The sequence below is a fragment of the Misgurnus anguillicaudatus genome, chromosome 5 (genome assembly GCF_027580225.2).
Source record: "Misgurnus anguillicaudatus chromosome 5, ASM2758022v2, whole genome shotgun sequence".
Classification (NCBI taxonomy): Eukaryota; Metazoa; Chordata; class Actinopteri; order Cypriniformes; family Cobitidae; genus Misgurnus; species Misgurnus anguillicaudatus.
Genome location: NC_073341.2, coordinates 15,985,286 through 16,007,616, shown reverse-complemented (window position 1 = coordinate 16,007,616; position 22,331 = coordinate 15,985,286). Strand labels below are relative to the sequence as shown.

The window sequence follows — 22,331 nt, the reverse complement described above, 5'->3', positions numbered from 1 at the left end:
TTGTATAGTACCTCAGCAGTACTTTAGTGCAATTTAAAGCAGTGGCAATGGATTCAAAACCCGTCAAAACATTGTCATGTTTGTGGATCGTCATGTCAAAATATGCGTTACTTGAGTCATGTCAAAATACGTGCCTGCTACAAATCCTTCGTAAGTGTTTATGATAACAGACGCTCGCATTTGCTATCCTTGCTTAATTTCATGTGTAATCAGAGTTTAGTGTTAAAGGAATAGTTCACCCAAAAACGAAAATAATGTCATTAATAACTCACCCTCATGTCGTTCCAAACTCGCAAGACCTCCTCCGTTCATCCTCGAAAGACAGTTTAAGATGTTTTAGATTTAGTCTAAGAGCTTGTTTACCCTTCATTGAGAATCTATGTACGATACAATGTACTGTCCATGTCCAGAAAGGAAACAAAAATATCATCAAAGTAGTCCATGTGACATCAGCTGGTCAGCTAGAATGCGTTGAAGCATCGAAAACACACTTTGGTCCAAAAATAACAAAAATTATGACTTTATTCAGCAGTGTCTTTATTTCCGCGTCTGTTGTGAACGGCGTGCACGAGACTGAAGTCACATGACTGCAGTGACGCGGCTGACGTGTTATCCTCAGACATGTTTGCAAAGTTTTTTTTCAAACTTACAACGTGCGTCCCCTCAGATTGTAAACGAAGCTCAGGCGCACAAAAAAACTCCTATGAGATAACACGTCAGCCGCGTCATACGTCAGCCTCGTGCACGCGGTTCACAACAGAACTGGAAGAGAAGACAATGCTGATTAAAGTTGTAATTTTTGTTAATTTTGGACCAAAATGTATTTTCGAAGCTTCAACACATTCTAACTGACCCACTGATGTCACATGGACTACTTTGATGATGTTTTTATTACCTTTCTGGACATGGACAATATACCGTACATAGATTTTCAATGAAGGGTCAACAAGCTCACGGACTAAATCTAAAACATCTTAAACTGTGTTCCGAAGATGACCGGAGGTCTTCCGAGCTTGGAACAACACGAGGGTGAGTCATTAACTACACCACCTTAACTTTTGGGTGAACTATCCCTTTAAGTAATTGTCTTGTGAGACGTAAGCATTTCTTTTATCATGAAGCCGTTCAGTGCGTATGCAGCAGGCACATATTTTGACATGACACACAATGCACTTTGGTTCCCATGATGCACCAAACGCATATTTTGACATGACGACCCACACACATGACACCCTGAACACATATTTTGTTTCAATGAGGCATTGGCTACTACTAATTAAATAATTTATTTGAGTATATTAAGTAAAAAAATTAAATGTGTGATAAAAGTGTGTGATTTACCGAATGTACCTAAAGTGCGAAAATAAACTTCACTTTTTCACTTGGGATTCCTACTACACTGTCAAAAGGTTATCTGGTTACCTTAAAATTTTGAGTTAATTCAACTTAAAAATATTAGTTGACTTAAAACGGCTTTGAACCGAGGGGCAACCTTCCAATCTCTCAGATGAAGCCAATACGGAAGTGATTTAAAATGCAATTCATCGACTGGCCGCTAGAGGCAGGCTCCAAAAGGGAGTCAATTCCCATAGACCTATATGATAAAATGGTCATAATTTTGGTCTATATAGCTAATTTTGCCCTTCATGACAACTGTGAGGGGGGTGAATTTTTTTGTAACTCATCTGTTTAAATTATATTAAGCCTTAAAATTCTGCATAATTAAGGGCGTGGCCACTTGAGTGACGGTTGAACAGCCACTGCCGGGACTAGAGCCGAGTTAGGTGGGTGTGGTTTCAGCAACCAGTCACCTCAGCTTCACCCACGTCCCGCCTTTTTACCCATTTTCAGATATCCGCGAGAGACGCGCGGCCAAGATGGCAACGGCAGGCACCGCCTACTTTAAGCTTCAGAAACCTATGGGTGACGTCACAGACACTACGCTAATCTATTTTACAGTCTATGTTTTGGAACTGAACTGAAGGTGGTGTGTGTACATTTTAGCAGCATCTACTGGTAAGATTGCGAATTGCAACCAACAGCTCACCCCTCACTTTCAAAATGCATATGGTAGCCGCCACAGAACAAACCTGTCGTCGTCTGAGACAATGTAGGGAGGAAACACACTCTGTAGAGCTGTTTGTCTATTTAGGGCTACTGTAGAAACATGACTGCAACTTCCATGTAAGGAGACCCACGTTGTATGAAGAAGATAAAAACGGCTCATTCCAAGGGGCTGTGTACACCAAAGCATTTAAACGCGGTTTTAAACGCCAAGCGAACGCCAACTGCAAATGCTTGCCAGCTTTTTTTGCTGGGCACTTGGGTTGGATACTTCTGCTTATTTATTAGTCGTTGAACAATGTGCTGTTGGTTGTGGTGATATTTGTCCCGCCCCTCCTCCACTGTGATTGGACAGCCAAGTGAGAAGTGACATTGACGGCTGAGCATTTCATCCAAAGTTGAACATTTTTCAACTCTCGGTGCTCAGCGCAGACAAAACCCGCCAGCTGTTGCCGCTTTTGAAAAGTGCGCCACTTCCATTGGAAACAACTGAAAACATATGCCGGCCGCCAGCGTAAACGCCTTGGTGTACACCAACCCTAACGTAATAAAAACAATATCGTTCATTATGTAAGTTCTTTATGCATCATTGATAATATAGTTGTGTAATATTATATAATATAGTTATAAATAATAATAAAGTAATGCATATTATATTGCATTCTACACAATGGCCCGTTAACTAATATTTTAAGTTGAATTAACTCAAAATTTAAGGCAACCAGGAAGGTTACTTTTTCATTTCAACCAACAAATTCTTTTACACTGTATGAGTCTTTATGTAATTGTTTTTTAAAGAAAACATGTATTTTGTGTCATTTTGGCAGGTACTTTTGTTGACTAAAGACTAAAGTCAGTCTGCCAAGTATTTTTAGTGCAAACAAATAGATTTAACAAATAGTTTGCACTTTTCACCTGAAGCTGGCCTCTCTTGATGCTTTCTTTACCAAGACTACAACAGACAGATCTTGATGGTGTTAACTTTCAATGCACTTTTCCAAAGTATCCTTTTACCTTGGATGCTTCTTAAATGTAATGGTCTGAGAAATTGTGTTACAGCAATTCAAAGACAATAAGGCAGCTCTGTTCAATGCAACATTTAATAGCGATCAACCTGCTATAAAAACAATAGACTTACCAGCAGCTGCACAGGGCTCGTCTTCCCCAGCACTGCACCAAAAGAGATTAACACTACAGCACAGGCAAACTCAGCATTGATCAAATTCATTACTCCCAGGTGAATTTTCCCATCATGATAAAACTGAAAGAAGCCTTGCATCAGAATGGCCCACTGAATGGCAAATGTGGCAGTCAGGAAGTTAAAAACCATCCCACCGAAACCATACCGTCGGAAAAAGGCCAGCAGGCAGCCAAATCCGATGAATATCATCACCTGTATATCAGCAAAAAACGAATAATTCTTATACAACGAGTTCTCCATGGGTTTTGTTTGGTTGTTCTGGAGAACTGCATTGGCGTGGTCATCATAAGTGACAAAGACGGCGTAAAGGACCACAATCACGACTTCCAATGTAAAAATGAGTGCAGGAAGTCGCACACGCAAACCGGTCGAATTTTTCTTCATTTTGATTGTTTCTAGAGCAAAGTCACACCTCGGTTTTTCTGTCCTGTGACTGAATATATTTTATCTACTGTATCTTGATAAGCCAAATGCTGGTTATTGGCTACCACATTGCATCACTCAGTCTGCTAAGATAATAAGGAAGCTGTACTTTGTCCTTGGTAATAACTAGTCTCAGGATATGGATTGCTCAGCTGTTTTTGAACTTCAACAAAGGATATGGCAGACCTATGGGGAAATTACTCATATCACAAAACACTGATAGATAAAGCGAGGTGCATAATGAAAACCATTCACATGTTTATTACAGTGATCAACAGTGCTATCGGTTAGAAAGTCAGAGTAAGTTCAGAGGATTGTTTTACATTAGTTTACTGATAGTGCTTATAACTATAAAAGCTCTGCTCATTTGGAGGCTTTAAAAGCCATCAGGATTTAAGCTGAAATCTGTTAAAAGCCCAATTGCTTCATTAAGTTGCCATGAGACTACTTGGAAAATTCAATCACTGTTGATGTGTAATTTCATTGTGCGTCCAAGGAAAACATCGATTTAAGAGTGCTTTTATTGCTATTATTCACTAATGTCTATTTAAACAAGCATATATTACTCAATAGTATATTATAAGATGCTGTTTTTAGAGACACGTAAATCTAAAAAAAAATCTTATGTATGGGCCACAGCATTTTCATTTTTGACTTTACATAAAAGATTATGGAGATTGTACAGATTGTACAGTTAATGCCACAAGGGAACACACATACAATACTGATCAAATGTACACTTAAAGGGGACATATCGTGAAAATCTGACTTTTTCCATGTTTAAGTGCTATAATTGGGTCTCCAGTGTTTCTATCAACCTAGAAAATGTAAAAAAGATCAACCCAGTAACTTAGTTTTGGTAAACCATTATCATTGAATAGCTCATTGATTTTTGGTTCCCTTTGTGATGTCAAATGGGGATAATACAGCCCCTTAATCTGCACTATCCAACCACGGCACTACCATTGAATGCAGTAATCAGCTCATTTGCATTTTAAAGGACACACACAATAACAGCACATTTTTGTTCAGACCTACAAAGTGCCAATTTTAACATGCTATAATAAATTATCTATATGTTATTTAGTGCTAAAACTTAACATACTTACTCTGGGGACCTTAAATATTTATTTTACATCTTAAAAATGTCTTTTGAAATGTCCCCTTTAATATATTATGGATAACAGTTTCTAACAAAGGCATAAATGTAAATCTAAACAATATCATAAAATCGAAAATTAAAAGTATGTTATTACAGTTGTGATTTGTTAAAGAATATGTGAAGAATATGTAAAATGGAACACTCTAAAAAAACAAACGGTGCTATATAGCACCAAAACTGTTGATTTGAATCGTAACTATAGAAGAACCGTTTTTAGTGCCATATAGCACCGGTGAAGCACCGGTGAAGCACCTGTGTAGAACCATATAGGTGCCATATAGCACCACTATAGCACTACATTTGGTTCTACATAGCACTATATGGTTCTACACAGGTGCTTCACCGGTGCTATGTGGCGCTGGGGGCGGTTCTTCTGTGATTGCGAGCGAAGAACCACTTTTGGTGCTCTATAGCACCGTTTGTTTTTAGAGTGAAGTTTGAGGTAACAGTTCCTTGAAAAACTTGAAAAATCCCTAGTTAGGATTTGTCTTCACAGAAATTGCAAAATAACTGGGAGCCATAAAAGTATTAAAAAAAGTAAAATTAAAGGGTAAGACTTTCCTTGAAGGGGTGTTCATAAGAGTGACATGACACCTTCATAATCATGACATGACACGTGCCATGAATTTAAGTGTTATTAAAGGGGGTGGTTCAATGTTATTTCAAGCATTCTGACTTATTAACACAGTTATAGAGTTGTTTCCTCATATGGACACTTCCCCCGGAAAACCCCGCCCACCCGTCAATCAGCAGGAGACGCTAGAACTTGCAAACATCTTATCACGTGACAGCTTTCTTTAATTTAAAAACTCAACAATGGCACTAATGAAGAAGTGTGTTTTTAGATCTAAGGAGAAGAAAGCCAGCCTTATGGAAACAATGGATATAGTTTATTATGCGGGGTAGCAGCAGAGTTTTGCGTGTGTGTTTGATGAGCTGGATTTTATTGAAAATGAAACAGGTCACGAGTTGCATGTGGTAAGTAAGACTTCTGTCTTATGTTGGAAATAGTTGTGTGCATATTTTATAAATGACATGAACATGTAATGAATCATAAGTTAAACAGTGTTGTATAGTGTTGCATGACTCGTACTCGCTCCTCCCGCGGTAGTGACTCCTCCTTCTTCATTTTTTCGTATGTTATCGGAAAGATTCGGCAAAGCTAATCTTTCTTTTATAAATCTGATTAAACTAAAGACTCTTCAGAGATATAAAGGATGTAATACTACTTTATAGGTACTCCAGTTTAACATCAGAAATGCAGAAACAGCGTGCGTTACGTGAGCTTTAAGTGTCATTCGTTCAGTTATGTAATTTTTAAAGCAAAGATGACATTGGTTGAGATGCCTTTGTTATGACAACTTGACATTTACCAATGCATCATCACTTAACATTTCTAAGACAACATAACTGAGCACTTTTGACCAGTGATAAAAACTGAATTTGTCATTAAAATGTCATTACACTCTGTCAAATAGTTTTATAACAACATGAATATTCTTCAGTTCAATTAGTTTTTTTAAGTTTCCTCCATGTGTTTAACAAATAAAATCAATCATTCAATAAAAATAATAATATAAAACTTTTATTAACATAAAGTTAAGTATAATCTTTTGACGTGTCTGGTGCATTTAAGGTATTTAAAGCAACACTATGTAGTTTCCATGTAAAAATGACTTACAGCTCCCCCATGTGGATGAAAAGCGCAACAGTGCCTGGTACCACTTTCAGAGTGTGCTTGTAGCAGCTAGGAGGCTGCTTAGGTTGCAGCAACAGTACAATTTGTCCAGTAAAAAGTTGTTATATCACTGAAATAATTTTAGAGACATTATTTAAAGGTAAAAAAAACTACATAGTGTTGCTTTAAAATTATTTGACAGTATTAACACTTAATGACATTTTAAATGACAGTTTAATGTAATGTTAACCAATAAAGCTAGTAGTTTCTTAAGTTTGATCATTATTCTGCTATGTCATGTTTATGACAGATTTATGACAAGTTATGATGTATTGGTTTACGTCAAGTTGTCATAACAAAGACATCTCAAACAATGTCATCTTTGCATTAAAAATGACATAATCAAACCAATAACACTTAATGACAGTTGTCATAAAATCTCCTTCATGTTCATGACACGTGTCATGTCATGATTATAAAGGTGTCGTGTCAGTCTTATGAACACCCCTTTAAGTAAAGTGTTACCAAAAGTACTGTGATCGTACTGTGGTACAGTGATGGTGTAAGGTGGTAAAGCTATATCATACTTTAATATATGTCATGGTACTAAAATGAATGTTTTTTGTGTTATTCCAGTACCTACAAACATACAATGATTGTACTATGCCCAAAATACCATTGTAATACCAACTGCTTGTGTTGAATGCATACTCTTTCTCTCAAAAAATGAAAGCACAACCGTTAATAGTTGTAATAAATGACTTGGACTTTATTGCATTTTGTGCAGACAAGTCTATAAAATGGTTCTGAGAAGCAATTATTCATAGAACATAGAAGCATTTGACAAGGTAAAACAATAATTCAAGATATCTAGTTAAATATATTTCATATAACACAATTGAGACACAGTTTCTATTTATTTTTTAAAATATTAAACTTGCATGGACACACAAATTAAACAGCTAGGCTAAGATAACTATAATGTGTCATATATTTACAAAAGTAACTACCAAGGTTTAACCTCTCTTGTTCCTGGAGTGATATGTCACATACGGTCATATACATACACATACAGAAACACGCCACCTCTTTCCCTTTAACAATCGCACTCACAAACACCCTCTGAATCCAAGTAGTGAGAACAGAAAACATACGACGACCTCCATACAAAATGTGCCACAGCTCACTTACGGATACATTTGAAATGCTGACTGTAAATAAATCTGTTCTTGCGCATGCTGCTGGGAAATATCCGAAGACGCACATTTAGAAAAAAGCATTATTGAGTTGAGACCTGGATATAGACCTTCGGTTTTAACGCCAACATGCTGGAATAGGAAAGCAGGTACGGAGAAAATGCCTGGATGAATGATCATAAACCTTATCCGATCGATCTACTCCTAAAGCTCCTTCCGCCTCACCTAACACATGAGCAACCATGATAACTTAAAGTTTTCAATTGGATACCTAATTAAAGTTGGCTTAAAAGGCCTTCATGTGCTAAGTCCACAGCCGTCTCGTATTGCATTTGAAAATTCTCTCAAATAAACATAGCACCTTCAGAAACACCTGCGAATCCTTAAAAATCTAGTTCAGTAAGCTGGTTCATTTTTAAGCCCTGTTAGTCGACTAGTTTACCAGTAAACCACTGTTGCAGGATAGTTAAACAAGTCATCGTTGCATAAAAAGCAATAGGAACTACATGGATTCGAAAGTACCTTGACATTTACGTCACTTTCCCCTACTACAATGCTCATTTCACGACAAGAACAATAATGATACGGATATACATCGCCAACAGTTATAGACAAATAAAATGTGACTGAATTTCACAGTGCTTATTTCTAGTTATGCTTTGGCCAATTCGGGGTGACTTTTTTGCTTACCGTCCCTTTGAGATAGGGAGATAAGGAACGACATGCTACATGTGGTTTGTGACACTTTTTCTAAAGCCTTGGGAAAGGATAAGACGGATCTGATAAAATGATATCGAAAGCCCTTAGCGTCAATGCGGATTCAATTCAAATGTTAAATTTCATGAAAAACGGGACGTCATATGGCCAATATGGCCAAATCTCTGCGTTGTCCCAGCATGTGTTCCTTTGCATTACTTAATAATCGTGTAACTGAACTGCAAGCCACCCTGGCAGGTATTGGAAGCTCTGATTTATAATACTTAAACTTCTATAAACAATTCAATAGAAAGTCCCTCAAATAACTTATTATACTGTAATTGCATAGGACTCCAAAGAAGCCAAACGTGCCTTTTGTTGGTTGTAAATACTTACAGCAATGCAAATATATCCTTTAGATAAGATCATCATTTTAGCTAGAAACATAAGCAATGAAATGAAGAATTACGATAGGTGGCACTTTCTTCGCAATTCTTGTTTTGGATCAAATTATTAGTTGGTTGTGAGCATAACTAGCATACTGTATAAGGAAGTATACTTTGTAAAGAATAATTGCAAATAATGATCATCTATAGAGCACAACCTTTCTACAAAACAAAGTGGGCACTTTGTTGTGACAACATATGAGGTACGATGAAATATGCTGTAATTATATCAGGACAGACTGACAGTGACTTCTTGCCAGTAAAATACCTTCTGTCACTAACTACACAAACCCTGTAAAATATGCAATTTGTTTCATTTTAAAAGAAAAAAAATTATAAATAATCTTTGCTGTATTTTATATCAGCCTTATATTTTGGGGACAAGTATGCAACATATTTACACTTTAATGAAGGTAGCAGCAACCTCAGCATAATTTGATTTTAAACTTTAAAACATACAGTTAGTTTCTTTTTTAAATCTCACATTTACACAAGACGATATTTTACTAATCTATTCAGCAATGTAATATATTTCTTTTTTCATCGTTGCAATTTTACAAAAAAATAAAATACTTTTTTATTTTTAGATAAATGTTTTTAAATATCTTTATCTATTTCTACCACACATGAACTAAATATCCCGTGCTTGTGAACAAAACAGTCAGCATCAGTCCCTCACAGATGATGCTTACGTGTAGCAAATTATTGTCTTCTTTACAAATGTAGAAAATAAATGACAATCATTTTATGACAAACATTAGACGTGATATGCTTTTAAAATATTATGTAGTTAAAATATGTCTTTGTTCACAAATTTGATATGATGAAAGAGTTCTTTGTTATTAAAACTAGATCTGCTTACGAAGACACGTGATATCACTTAATATGTTATAACTTATCAGCACTGTCCTTTATATATATATGAAAATGTAAAAATAACAATGTTTTTTCTTCTCGATTTTTATATGGCACAATTCACATTTTATAATTTGGCAAGAGATGTCAATATCATGTTTGGACCACGTTTACGATCAATCAAAAACTGAAGGAATAAATAATTTTCTTTGTAAATAAATATTTAAATATAAATACTGTTTTTTATTTACATTCCCTTACACTATATTTATTTTACTATTTAAATAAGATTATTTGGGATTATATCTGTAGTGGATATTTAAACTGTATATGGGTTTTCAATATACAGCAGGTACTCATTTAAACAACACTCATTTACCACAGTATGTACACAAAAAGTATGTGGACTGAGCAAAATCATTTGTGTCTACTGATGTTTTATCACTGTCATGGTGTGAATAAATAATCGCAGGTACATTTGGTGTCCAAAATCATAATTTCTTCAGCCTTTTTAAAATATATTATATTTTAAACTATTTTAATAATTTGGTCATTGTCAAGATGTTACAGGCCACACTGTAAAAAAAAGATTTGTTGGTTCAACTTAAAAAAGCAAGTGTTCGTGCTGCCCCAAATAGAGTTAATTAAACTTAAAAATATTGGTTAACTTAGTAAAAATGTTATGTCAGCTAATATTTTTAAAGGGGACATTTCTAATTTTTAAGATGTAAAACAAATCTTTCGTTTCTCCAGATTACCTATGTGAAGTTTTAGCTCAAAATATCATATAGATAATTTATTATAGCATGTTAAAATTGCCACTTTGTAGGTGTGAGCAAAAATGTGCCTTTAAAATGCAAATGAGTTGGTCTCTGCACTAAATGGCAGTGCTGTGGTTGGATAGTGCAGATTAAGGGGTGGTATAATCCCCTTCTGACATCACAATGGGAGCCAAATTTCAATAAAAAAAATGTTTTACATACTTGCAAAGAATGGTTTACCAAAACTAAGATACTGGGTTGATCTTTTTCACATTTTCTAGGTTGATAAAAGCACTGGGGACCCAATTATAGCACTTAAAAAAGTCAAATTTTCATGATATGTCCCCTTTAGGTTAAAGTAACTCAAAATTGTAAGGCAGCATGGACATTTACTTTTTTAAGTTGAACCAACTAAATTTTTTACAGTGCATAATTAAAATACTATTTTCTGTAAAAAGTGTGTTATAGCTAAAAAAATCATGATTTCCTGTTGTCCGAATTGGTCAGTGTCAATTTTGTTACCGTCAGTCTCTGTTATCGAGTAACAGTTGGGACAGTATGTACTGGTAGTCATACACAGAGAAACACACACACACACACACACTCTCTCCCTCTTTCTCAGCGTCAACACTGTTACTCTTAATAATCAAAAACATAACCATTTAAAAAAAACAGGAAAAAATAATGATTTTGGACACCAAATGTACCTGCAATTATATAACCCATGAACTAAATCAACATATCAGTAAAACAAAGTCATCTTCTTCTATTAAAAAATCTGTTATACCCTATACGTCAATACAAACGCGCACACGCTTCTGTACTCTTCTACTGTATATGACTCTTAAAAGGCTGATATAGTGAAAGGACATGCAAATGTACAAGGGCAAAGCTGATAGCGACTGATACAAATGGATGACCTCTGAGTGCTCACACCTAGCTCACAATAAACCCTGGTCAGTTATGTCCTTGGTGCAGAAACCCACCTCGGACAATTACGTGGTGCACTGGAAGACTGTTTTCAACAAAGAAATATTTAACTCATTCTATTTACCCTATGATGAACAATGCAGTGACGGTATAGGTCAAAGTGATTTGCTATATAAAGCCTAATAGGGCGGTCACAGTACATTTGTAATGAAATTAACTTTCATTCATGTGCATATGAATGACAGTGATCATATATTATCACAATTAGGGGTGGGAATACAAATTTCGAGTTGTTTTGCATGTTCAAAATTCAGAGTGACCGCTCCTTAACATTTAAATATCTATCATTTAGGAATTGGTTATTAGATCAAATCAATCTTGTACTGATCTGTGTAATATATACATTGAGGTGAGAGATAAGCCAAGATGGCAAGACAAAAACATGAGATTAAATGTAACTGAGAATGTGGAAGAAGTGACATCTGCTAAGCTGGTGTCTTTTTAGAGCTCTTAGGCTATGTAGTGCAAAGTCATCTGATATGTGCTGGGGCGTTATTGCTCATGGTGTAGGTAAAGGTGACTGGGATGCCCGTCTATGCAGTGAGGGACGAGAGGTTACGAGTATTTGGTGGATGAGCTCAGCCCCTCAGGAGTAGATGGTTATGACCTCACGTCCTCCTCCACGTACGAGGAGGACCCTGTTGAGACCATCGGTCAAGACCTCAAGGAATTCCATGTCTGTGGGTCCAAAGTTAAGAGGCACAATTTCACATTTATTTAGTTGGAAATTATAAATATTATGCATTAACCTCATAAGACCCGAGCTTTGGTTTGGCTTCCATTTTAGATTTCTTCCAGCTATTTGGGTTTAGGAAGAACCAATAAATATTATAACCAAATATTTGGGGATAATTGTCCATGTTTGTGTACAAAAGGTTCCAGTTACACAGAATTAAGCATTATGGTGCACACAACAACAAAAAATGTGATGTCCACGTATGTGGACACACCAGGTCTTAGGAGTTTAATATGAAAAAGTTTATTTATTATAAAAATCTAAATTGGGTAGAGAATGAAGAAAATACAGTTAAAAGGATACAGTTTTCTTCTCCAGTGCGGTTTCTTGGTGGACCAGGCATGTTCAGCAGAACAAGTTTAGCATCTTGCGACTTCTTCACGATGACCTCATTGAGCTTCTGTGCATGGTGCATGCGTCTGACATTGGTCTGATTCCTGAATGAAAGATCACATGAAGGGGATTGCTGAAATGGTTTGTGAGAGTGAGATTTCTCTATGATATGATATGAATGATATTGACCGAAATGCTGTGTCGGCAAGTGATATATGTTCATCAAATACTTTCAGTTTAAATCCACTTAATCCTGGCCTCAGGTCAATCAGAAATATCAGTTTGATGCCAAATAGATTGTTCAGTAAAGTCCTCAAAGTGCACCAAAGACGAATGTGAAACGACCGTAGATCACATGTAAACTTGGGTTCCTTGTGAGTACCTGAATATAACCCAGATGGGTGATTCTCGTAAAATTAGACTTATGAGGTGTCTAAATTTTTTTTATAAAAAAGTAAATGCAAAGTAAGAGTATCAAAATAAGAAGCATACAATTACAAACATCTTCATGTACTATTTTGCACATGATTTCAAATGATATCATACAAACCAATTTTGTTTTCCACATTTAATTCATTACCGCAACGTGTCCATGACTGGATTTGGGTTCTTTGACATGGAAATATTTATAATTAAAAAATCTAAAAAATATAAAGCTTCAGTGCATGTTATACTATAAACATTTACAGTAAAGAAACATGTGGTATTTGGTGATCATTGGTAAATGTAGAGACAATAATAAGAAATATAAATGTGTCCAAAACCAATTTTCTCATCCTCCACAACAATTTTCAATCATTGTTTAAGCCCTCAAGAAACTAACATTTACAAAAAATTTGTTGGAAGGGACATAATTGACTGTGACACTCAAGATGGCTACCAGCTAAGCAGTTCTTATTTTTTCTATCCAAATAAAAGTTGAAATTTTGGTTGTAGTACCTAGACACCTTTTTAGTTCTCATTACCAAAACATCAGTTTGTAAGTACATATATTTAATGTAATGTCATGTTGCGGTAATGATAATTTTTTATAACTAAAAAATGTTAATAATTCTAATAGGAAATATTTTTTAAATCCTCTAAAAATAATGGTTATAGTAAGTTCAGACCTTAAAGGAATATTCAATTTTCTTAAAAGAAATATCCAAATAATTTACTCACCACCATGTCATCCAAAATATTGATGTCTTTCTTTGTTCAGTCGAGAAGAAATTATGTTTTTTGAGGAAAACATTGCAGGATTTTTCTCATTTTAATGGACTTTAATAGACACCAACAATTAACACTTAACTCAACACGTAACCGTTTTTTTCAACGGTGTTTCAAAGGACTATAAACAATCCCAAACGAGGCATGGGGTTCTTGTCTAGCAAAACGATTGTCATTTTTGACAAGAAAAATGAAAAATATGCTCTTTTAAACAGCAACTTTTCGTCTAGGTCCGGTCCAGCGCGACCTAACGTAAATGCGTAGTGACGTAGGGAGGTCACGTGTTACATATATAAAACGCACATTTGCGGACCATTGTAAACAATAAACTGACACAAAGACATTAATTAGTATCAGTTGACATACAACAACGTAGGAACGGTCCTCTTTCAACACACTTGTAAACACTGGGGCGGAGTTTCGCAATCGTCTTCTGTGACCTCTTGACGTCATGACATATTGCGTGGGGTCACCTGGCGCATCACGACCAGATCTAGACGAGAAGTTGTGCTCCAAAAGTGTACACTTGTCACTCTTCCTGTCCAAAATGACAATCGTCTTGCCAGACAAGACCCCCACGCCTCGCCTGGGATAGTCCTTTGAAACTCCGTTGAAAAAAACTGCCACGTGTTGAGTTAAGTGTTAATTGTTGGTGTCCATTAAAGTCCCTCAAAATTAGAAAAATCCTGCAATGTTTTCATGAAAAAACACAATTTCCTCTCGACTGAACAAAGAAAGACATCAACACCCCGGACGACATGGTGGTGAGCAAACTATCTGGACCCCTCTTTTAAGAAAATGGAATATTCCTTAAATCTTATATGAAAAAAATGGGCTTTAATGGCTTTTAAAAAAAATCTAATGCTGGACACCTTTTAAGTCTGGATTTCGTGAGAATCTCCCAGATGTGGCAGCCACATGCCTCCAAACTCCCACTAATATATGTGGTACAGTTTCTTTATTTTTACCTTTTGAATTCTGACTTTCATCATGTGCAATTATGCAATTGCAATGCAAAAAAGCTTGCATGCACTTAGAGGGTTTTGCAATGAAAGACAGTCAAATTTGTTAAATACCAATAAATGACTAATTTTACAAGAACACATGTTAGACGCACTTTGCATCTGAACTCTTCATATATGCTTTTCAGACAAAAGTGTGCAGAATTTGTGCAGTAGTATGTGATGATAATGCTAAAGTTTTAATTAAAATCAAATATTCAATGGAATCCAATGAAGTAGCGTTAGTGTTATCATGACTATACTCACAAGTTCTCCCATTCACTGAAGCATAAAACAGGAAAATAATGGTGAGGAAAACACAGTGAATAATAATAAAATAAGTACACAGCATACATTTTCTTTATAAATGGTTTCAATTGCTAGGTAAATAGTAGGTGAATTGACATTTTTACGATTTCTCTTACTTTTGCATGACAAATGTTGGGTGTAATTCATGACACAAAAATATTAAAACGACAGCTATGTACATTTCTTGAATTTAAAATTGCACTTTCAGTTTTAATCCTTAATAAAAATGGCATAATGTTAGCTAATAATTCAAATGTAGGATTTAATTTGAAATTAACTCTTTCAGTCAGTGCCACTATTTTTCACGATTTTTACAAAAGTTTAATGCCTTCCAGAAAATCTTTAAAAATGTATTATAGTGTAAAATGTATAAACATACAATATATCAAATGAATGAACAGACCCTCTTTCATCCTACCTTCATTAGTTCTCCTTTATCACCTCTCAAATATGGGTAGGTTTCTTTAAAAACACAAAATTTTGAGCAAAAAGCTGAGATAATTCTATTTTTGTGAAGGACTTTTGATAGAGATTAGATTCAGAGCGATCCCCAAAACATATACGGACATACAGCTATCTGGCCTAGGACGATACTTCCAGGTTTTATAAATTGCAACCTGGTGGATAATAGCGGTATTACGAATTGCCGTATATACTCGTCATTGGCAGAAAAACGTTTTCTCTTAAAGGCGGAGTCCACGATGTTTGAAAAACGGTTTGGAGAAGGAGACGGGCCGACTACCAAAACACACTTATAGCCAATCAGCAGTAAGGAGCGTGTCTACTAACCGACATCCTTTCCGGGTTGCGTATGTGTGGGGCGTGTATATCAACAGAAGGTCCAGATTCTATTGTGTTAGGGTCGTGTTTGTTTAGGTGATTTCATATATCAACATTGGCTTTCTAACATCATGGACTCCGCATTTAATTGATGAGTTAAAGCAACACTATGTAGGTTTTTTACCTTTAAATAATGTCTCTAAAATGATTTCAACGATAGAACAACTTTTAACTGGACAAATTGTACTGTTGCTGCAACCTGAGCAGCCTCCTAGCTGCCACAAGCACACTCTGAAAGTGTCGGTGGAGGGTAGGAAACACAGCCCCGCCCCTCCCCCTGCCTGCAGAATAGTGTCTGATACCAGGCACTGTTGCGCTTTTCAACCACATGGGGGAGCTGTAAGTCATTTTTACATGGAAACTAAGTAGTGTTGCTTTAACTGGTCAATGGCGGGGAAAGAGTTAAAGGCATTCCTATTTATATGGCGAATACAACCGTAACCAAAACAATCATACAATTATTTGTTAAACATCTCATTTAATAATTTAAACGAGACTTAATATTAAACAAATTATCTAATAATTAGTTTATTTGATCAATCTGATCAGCAGGGATCGCTCATCGCATTGACTTACGGTTTCATGTTAAACATGTCCTTTACAGTTTCTGGATTGACCACTGCTGGGTTATTGATCTTCTCTGTGTCATCCGTCCAGCTCATCTGAAGATCCTCATCGGGGCTTATGGCCTCTGGGGTGGGAGAGGTTGGGGAGGTGGGGCTAGTGGGAGTGGCATTTTGTCCCTGAATGAGTTGCACCTGTCGGGGATGGGAAAGATGTACAGACTAAGAGAAAGGTAAAATGAGGATAATGGGGAAAAAATGTGCAGAAATTAAGAATTTGCCATTGTGAGAGAGAGAGAGAGAGAGAGAGAGAGAGAGAGAGAGAGAGAGAGAGAGAGAGATACACTTCCAGGGTGTTAACAGGAGAGAAAGAGTAGTAGATAAGAGTAGGCGGCAGAAATAGAAAGTGATAAACTGATGCTATCTTCAAAGCTGATAGGTCCATGCTATCATTTAATCGTCAGTAAACAGAAGGAGGGCGTGATTGCTGAAATAGACCACAAGCACAGTAGAGGAAGGACAAGACATCATGTTACTGTACCTCTTCCTCAGGTTTCTCTTCGCCACCTTCTGCCACCGATTCCTCAGTGATGCTCCTCTGCGCGTGCAGGTTCGAAGGGTTCTTCCTCCGAATAGATCCACGAGAAACATCTGTGATGCTTTGAATCTGAGGAGACAAAATCAATACCGTTATGATGAATGAAAGTATGACTGGCACCATATATCCGATTTACATGGTCATTCATTAGAGAATGGCAATAACTCATAGAAGAGAAGGATGAAAAATCATTTCCCATTATGTTTTTATGCTTCATTAACCAAACAAGTATTACAAAATGGATTCTTGGGAATGAAATCTGGTTCGCTATATTGCCTAAGCTGCTCAAAGATGTTATAAAACAGCCAACGGGCACCATATCAATTTAATTTGATAACAACATACAGTAGGGTCCAAAAGACCAAGATTCTGATTATTAAGTTTTAAATATAAAAAATAAATTAAAAACACAACATGTTCTTAGCATAATTATAAAAAATTTAATCGAAAAATGCATTGTGTTCCTGTAGCTCACTAGAGAGAGCTTTGCATCAGCAACACGGAGGTCATGGGTTTGATCACCAGGGATAAAATTCATAACTTGAATGCAATGTAAGACATTTTGGATAAAAGCTTTAGTCAAATGCATAAAAAGTAAATGTACATTTCAATATAGACAGTAACAAACCAGCTTACATCTGATGTTTGCAGTGTGCCTACTGTTTCCACCTCTCCAACGCCAGCTTAATACTTTAATTAAAAAACTAATGGATGTTGCAAAAATGTTTTCCTTGTTTCTTATATATTGTGACTTGAATTGCTCAGTGGGAGTGTCAATACCTCTCTCTCACGCTCGTTCTTGGTGAGGTGCATCTCCTTGAGGATTTTCGATCGCTGTTCCATCACCAGGGTCTTTTCATAAGTGTAGGCTGAGATATCACTGTCATGCTTAAAAACAAAAAAAACATTGATTTCTGAGCATGTCTATGCATGTGTGCAGACTCAGAGGCAGTACAAATGTGTGTGTTTCTCACCATTTCCACCACCTCCACTTCAGCATCGAGACGGAGGTGATAGAGGAACGTCATTAGATCTTTCTTCATCTGAATGCTGTTGTCATCCATCTGGGCCACGGTGAAGATGCGCATCTTACACTTCCTCCACACCTACAAACACATGCAAGAATAGAATCAGCTTCTTCTTACAACATTAAAGGGCACATAATATGCAAAATCCACTTTTACAAGGTGTTTGAACATAAATATGTGTTGGCAGTATGTGAACACAACCATCCTACAATGAAAAAAATTCACACTTTTCCTAAATTCCCAATAAACCAAAGCGGTCTCATTTTGATTCTCTTGTTAATGTGATGTCACACTGATAAAGCCACGCCCACATCCACTTACTGACTGGTTAATTTTACCCAAAAGCTTTTCTTAATGTGTTTGTTAGCATGTTGTATCACTAATGCATCTAAAGATACTATTGACTCAGGAATCAGATCTATTTTGGCTCATTTGCATTTAAAGGTACACACATAAAAACATCACTTTTTGGCTCCCGCCCACATAGGAGGATTTTGGACATGCTATCTGTGTGGTATTTTAGGCTAAAACTTCACAGACACATTATAGGCACACTTGAGACATATCACATATTGTAAAACCATATGTGTTTATTAGAGAGACCTTGTGCTGGCGCAGAAGGAAGGGTAGGAGCATAAGCATGCCTCCATCGTGAACAATCCACCACACATCAATGTGACCCTCAGTAAAACGCTCGCCATTTGATGGATATGCAGCAATGTTCTTTGGCACCATCAGGGCTAAACTTGCTGCAGTGGTCTCCCGTACCACCTCTGTCAATGAAACAAGACAAATACACAAAGCATATGACAAACAGTCATACAGAGTGTAGTTAATATTTACCTGCTGTATGTTCACCTGTGCTATCAGTGCTTTAAAAACGAACAATTTACAATCACTGTACTGTGTGTGATAAACGGTAAAGCTACATTGCGACAAAAGTCATAAAACACAGAAGTCTTAGTCTTAAAGGGACACTCCACTTTTTTTTTATATGCTCATTTTCCAGCTACCCTAGAGTTAAACATTTGACATATAGTGTTGTATAGTGTTGCATGACTTGTACTCACGTCTCCCGCGGTAGTAACTCCTCCTTCTTTATTTTTTCATACGTTATCAGAAAGAATCAGTAAAGCTAATCTTTCTTTTATAAATCTGATTAAACTAAAAGCTCTTCAGAGATATAAAGGATTTGATACTACTCTATAGGTACTCCAGATTAACATCAGAAATGCAGAAACAGCATGTGTTATGTGAGCTTTAATGAAATTGGTTATGCAAAGTCAATTCAACTTAATATTTTGAGTTTTTGACTAGCGATTAGTTAAAAATGTATAATACTTCATTCATTCATTAAATTAATGTAATGTAAAAAATATATTGATATGACTTACAGATCATAGTATTTTTTTACAGTGTGTCCAGTTCATACATATCATAGCTGAGAATGAAAGTCTTACCAATGAAGTTCCTGCACTTGTGATGTTCCTCAGCCTGCTTCCAGTTTTTGGGGTAACTGATCAGGACTGCGTTGTGGCGAAGGCCACCAAGACCTCCTGCCTGGATCAAGTGTGAGGTGGCATCTCGCAAGTTGGAAGAAATCACCACCTGACTGAATCCCTTCACCTTCTCGCTATCCATCAGCTTCCTTAGAGACTAATGATTGAGGAAAAGCAGATAATCTCATTATACAATGTATAACAATCAATGATTAAGTACAGGTTTGGATTCCTTGTGTTCATACTTGGTCTGCTTTCTGTGCTAGAGGTTGGTTGTTCAAGTAGGTGCCCTCCACACACGCCCCCACGATGGTCAAACCTTTCCCTGCTTTTAGCTGATTGGTCAAGGACAGAAGTCGAGGATGCTCCACGTTCTGTTCCCCATCCAAGCCCATAAGCACCAAAATCTGTGGCCTGGAAAGTGAATTTTAAAGTACAAAAAATGACAAATATCCAAGGAAACCAGAAAATCTTTGGAATAATAACGAATAAGTAGCTGAGGTGCTAACCTCCAGTTTTTGGTGTGAGGTGGACCTTCCTCCAGCCGCATAAGGGCAAATCGGGCAGCACTAAGAGAGATGCCTCGTATCCCATCACCCCATTCCTTCTCTGCCCTATAAAGTGTGAACACAAAAATACTCACTTAAATTAACGTGAAACTGCATTTTTACCAATTTCACCCATGGAATGTGTATATACAGTATATAGTATTAAAGGAAAAGTTCCTCAATCAGAAATAAAGGCAATAATGTAGTGGAGAGTATACGCAGGTATACCCACTTCTTTATTAGGTGAAATGGGGTATTACCACTTCTAAATGCTAAAGATTCATGAATAATATTAATTATCATAATTACCCTTATAATAACCATAATTATCCTTAGGCTGAGAAGTCAAGCAACAGAAGTTAAGTTACAATACTGGCTCATTTTGGAGTTAACTAAATATAAAAGACTGGTCTTACATGTCACTGTTTCAACACAGGGCGTTCAACATAGGGGCTGTTTACACTTGGTATTAAGATGTGTTTTCATCGATCGGATCACAAGTGGACGAGAGAGACACATTACGTTTATACCTGGTATTTAAATCCGTCTCTTTTGTCCACTTTCGACCGCTTCTGTGCTGAATACTATGAGGGGGTGGTCTGTGAGACGGTGGGCGAGTCTCTCCCCTGTCATTCAAACCCGAGCGGGAGTAATTATGAGTTTATATGGACGCAAACTAATATTATGTCGGAGTGCACTGCTTGTTTAGCAAGTAAACATGCTGCACAGTGTTTTGTACGTGGGTATGTAAGAGCGTTCTCTGAATTTTCAGCGCAATTGATGAAATAGGATCGAGCAACGCTTTCAAAACGAAACTACGGATATCAGCCGCTTTAGTTTTATCAATGAAAGGCTAAAAATAGCGCTGTTCACCGTATATTCACGCCAGAAGTAAAAAAACCCGTAAAACTTGTGTTTAATACCTCAGATTAGATAAATGGGTGGAAAGAAGGCGGTCGTGTGTGGCTGTTCGAACACATTCAACCACATGTGCGTTCCGCAACTCCAAAGCGATCCGATCGAAAGTGGTTTCGACTACCTCTGGATGTGGTTGAAAGTGGTCGAAAGTGGACGAGCTCAAAACGTTTTGAACACCGTTTATACCTGCCATTAACGTCGTCCACTTGTGATCCGATCGTCGAAAACGCATGTTAATGCCAAGTGTAAACAGCCTCATAAACTGAGCTTAGCAGGGCCTTCAACTTTAGCTATTCAAAAAATAGGGGAGGGGGCATAAATTAAGAGTATACCCACTTCTCCAGGCACCGCTACACCACTGTTTAGGTATCACTCAGATCTGCTAAATAACCTTAAAGTATTAGTTTTCTTTTACTAAAGTATTGTTTCGCCTCAAGAAGACATTTATCATCTATATCAACTGGAGTCAGGCTGGATTACTTTAATGATGGATGAATCCTTATTATAGAAGACAACGTGAATATAACATAAATTTAATATAAAAGTATTTGTTTGTATTCAGCTGAAGAAAGGAAATCATATACATTTGGGATGGCATGAGGGTGAATAAAGGATAAAAGAACTTGGATTTTCTGGTAAATTATTCCTTTAGGAAAATGAATAAGCTAAAATTTGATGCTGACTTTTGTATATTCATCTAAATTATACAGTATAAAAGTAAAGTGTATAATTTTTGCAGAACTATTTAGCAAATTCTGAATTTGTCCTGGTTAGCTATATTAAAATACATAATATGGGCATGATTATTCAGTCACATTTATAATTTGTTTATTCCCAATAAACAGAACACCCACAGAAAGAAGATGTACAGTGCTTTTTTTCCAAGAGTGAGATTGATCTTGTTTTGCAAAAATCATTAAATTTATTTTTTCCCACCCTTTTCTCCAGAGGCTCGTTTTGGTTTTGGTTTGCTTACCCGCAAAACTCGATATATTTGTAGATGCAGCCAGCGATCACCATGGCAACAATGGCATAATACCAAGAACACAGGAACATCAGGGTGAGACACAAACTCATACCCAAAAGTGACAAAGCCCTGGAAAAACAACAAAAATGCTCAAACATAATGAATTATAAAGTTGATCTAATGCTTATTTTGTCCATTTAGCTATTAGTAACACTGTACTGGTGACAGTTGCATTTGCACTCTTTACATTATCTGGAGTGACATGCCCAACACAGTGTGTTGTGAATTATGTACTAACTATAAGATTATA

The 22,331-nt window shown here is 36.5% G+C and overlaps 1 protein-coding gene across 4 annotated transcripts in view; it reads right to left on the bottom strand.

Annotated features, from left to right (window-relative positions):
* The window catches only part of slc12a5b (solute carrier family 12 member 5b), a 110,860-nt gene that overhangs the window by 1,616 nt on the left and 86,913 nt on the right, over positions 1-22,331 (bottom strand). For 2 of the 4 annotated variants that reach the window (XM_055167592.2, XM_055167590.2), the window contains exons 15-26: positions 22,031-22,150; positions 20,098-20,202; positions 19,834-20,002; positions 19,550-19,745; positions 18,693-18,862; positions 18,036-18,167; positions 17,842-17,949; positions 17,005-17,130; positions 16,477-16,658; positions 15,019-15,033; positions 12,512-12,645; positions 7,274-12,150 (exon numbers count right to left, since the gene is read on the bottom strand). In XM_055167592.2, coding sequence (XP_055023567.2) covers positions 12,059-12,150; positions 12,512-12,645; positions 15,019-15,033; positions 16,477-16,658; positions 17,005-17,130; positions 17,842-17,949; positions 18,036-18,167; positions 18,693-18,862; positions 19,550-19,745; positions 19,834-20,002; positions 20,098-20,202; positions 22,031-22,150 — 1,549 coding nt within the window. In that variant the 3' untranslated portion in view covers positions 7,274-12,058. Of the gene's footprint in view, positions 1-3,202; positions 3,532-7,273; positions 12,151-12,511; positions 12,646-15,018; positions 15,034-16,476; positions 16,659-17,004; positions 17,131-17,841; positions 17,950-18,035; positions 18,168-18,692; positions 18,863-19,549; positions 19,746-19,833; positions 20,003-20,097; positions 20,203-22,030; positions 22,151-22,331 lie in introns of those variants that run through there. The other 2 variants (XM_055167593.2, XM_055167591.2) reach the window with 2 other exon arrangements.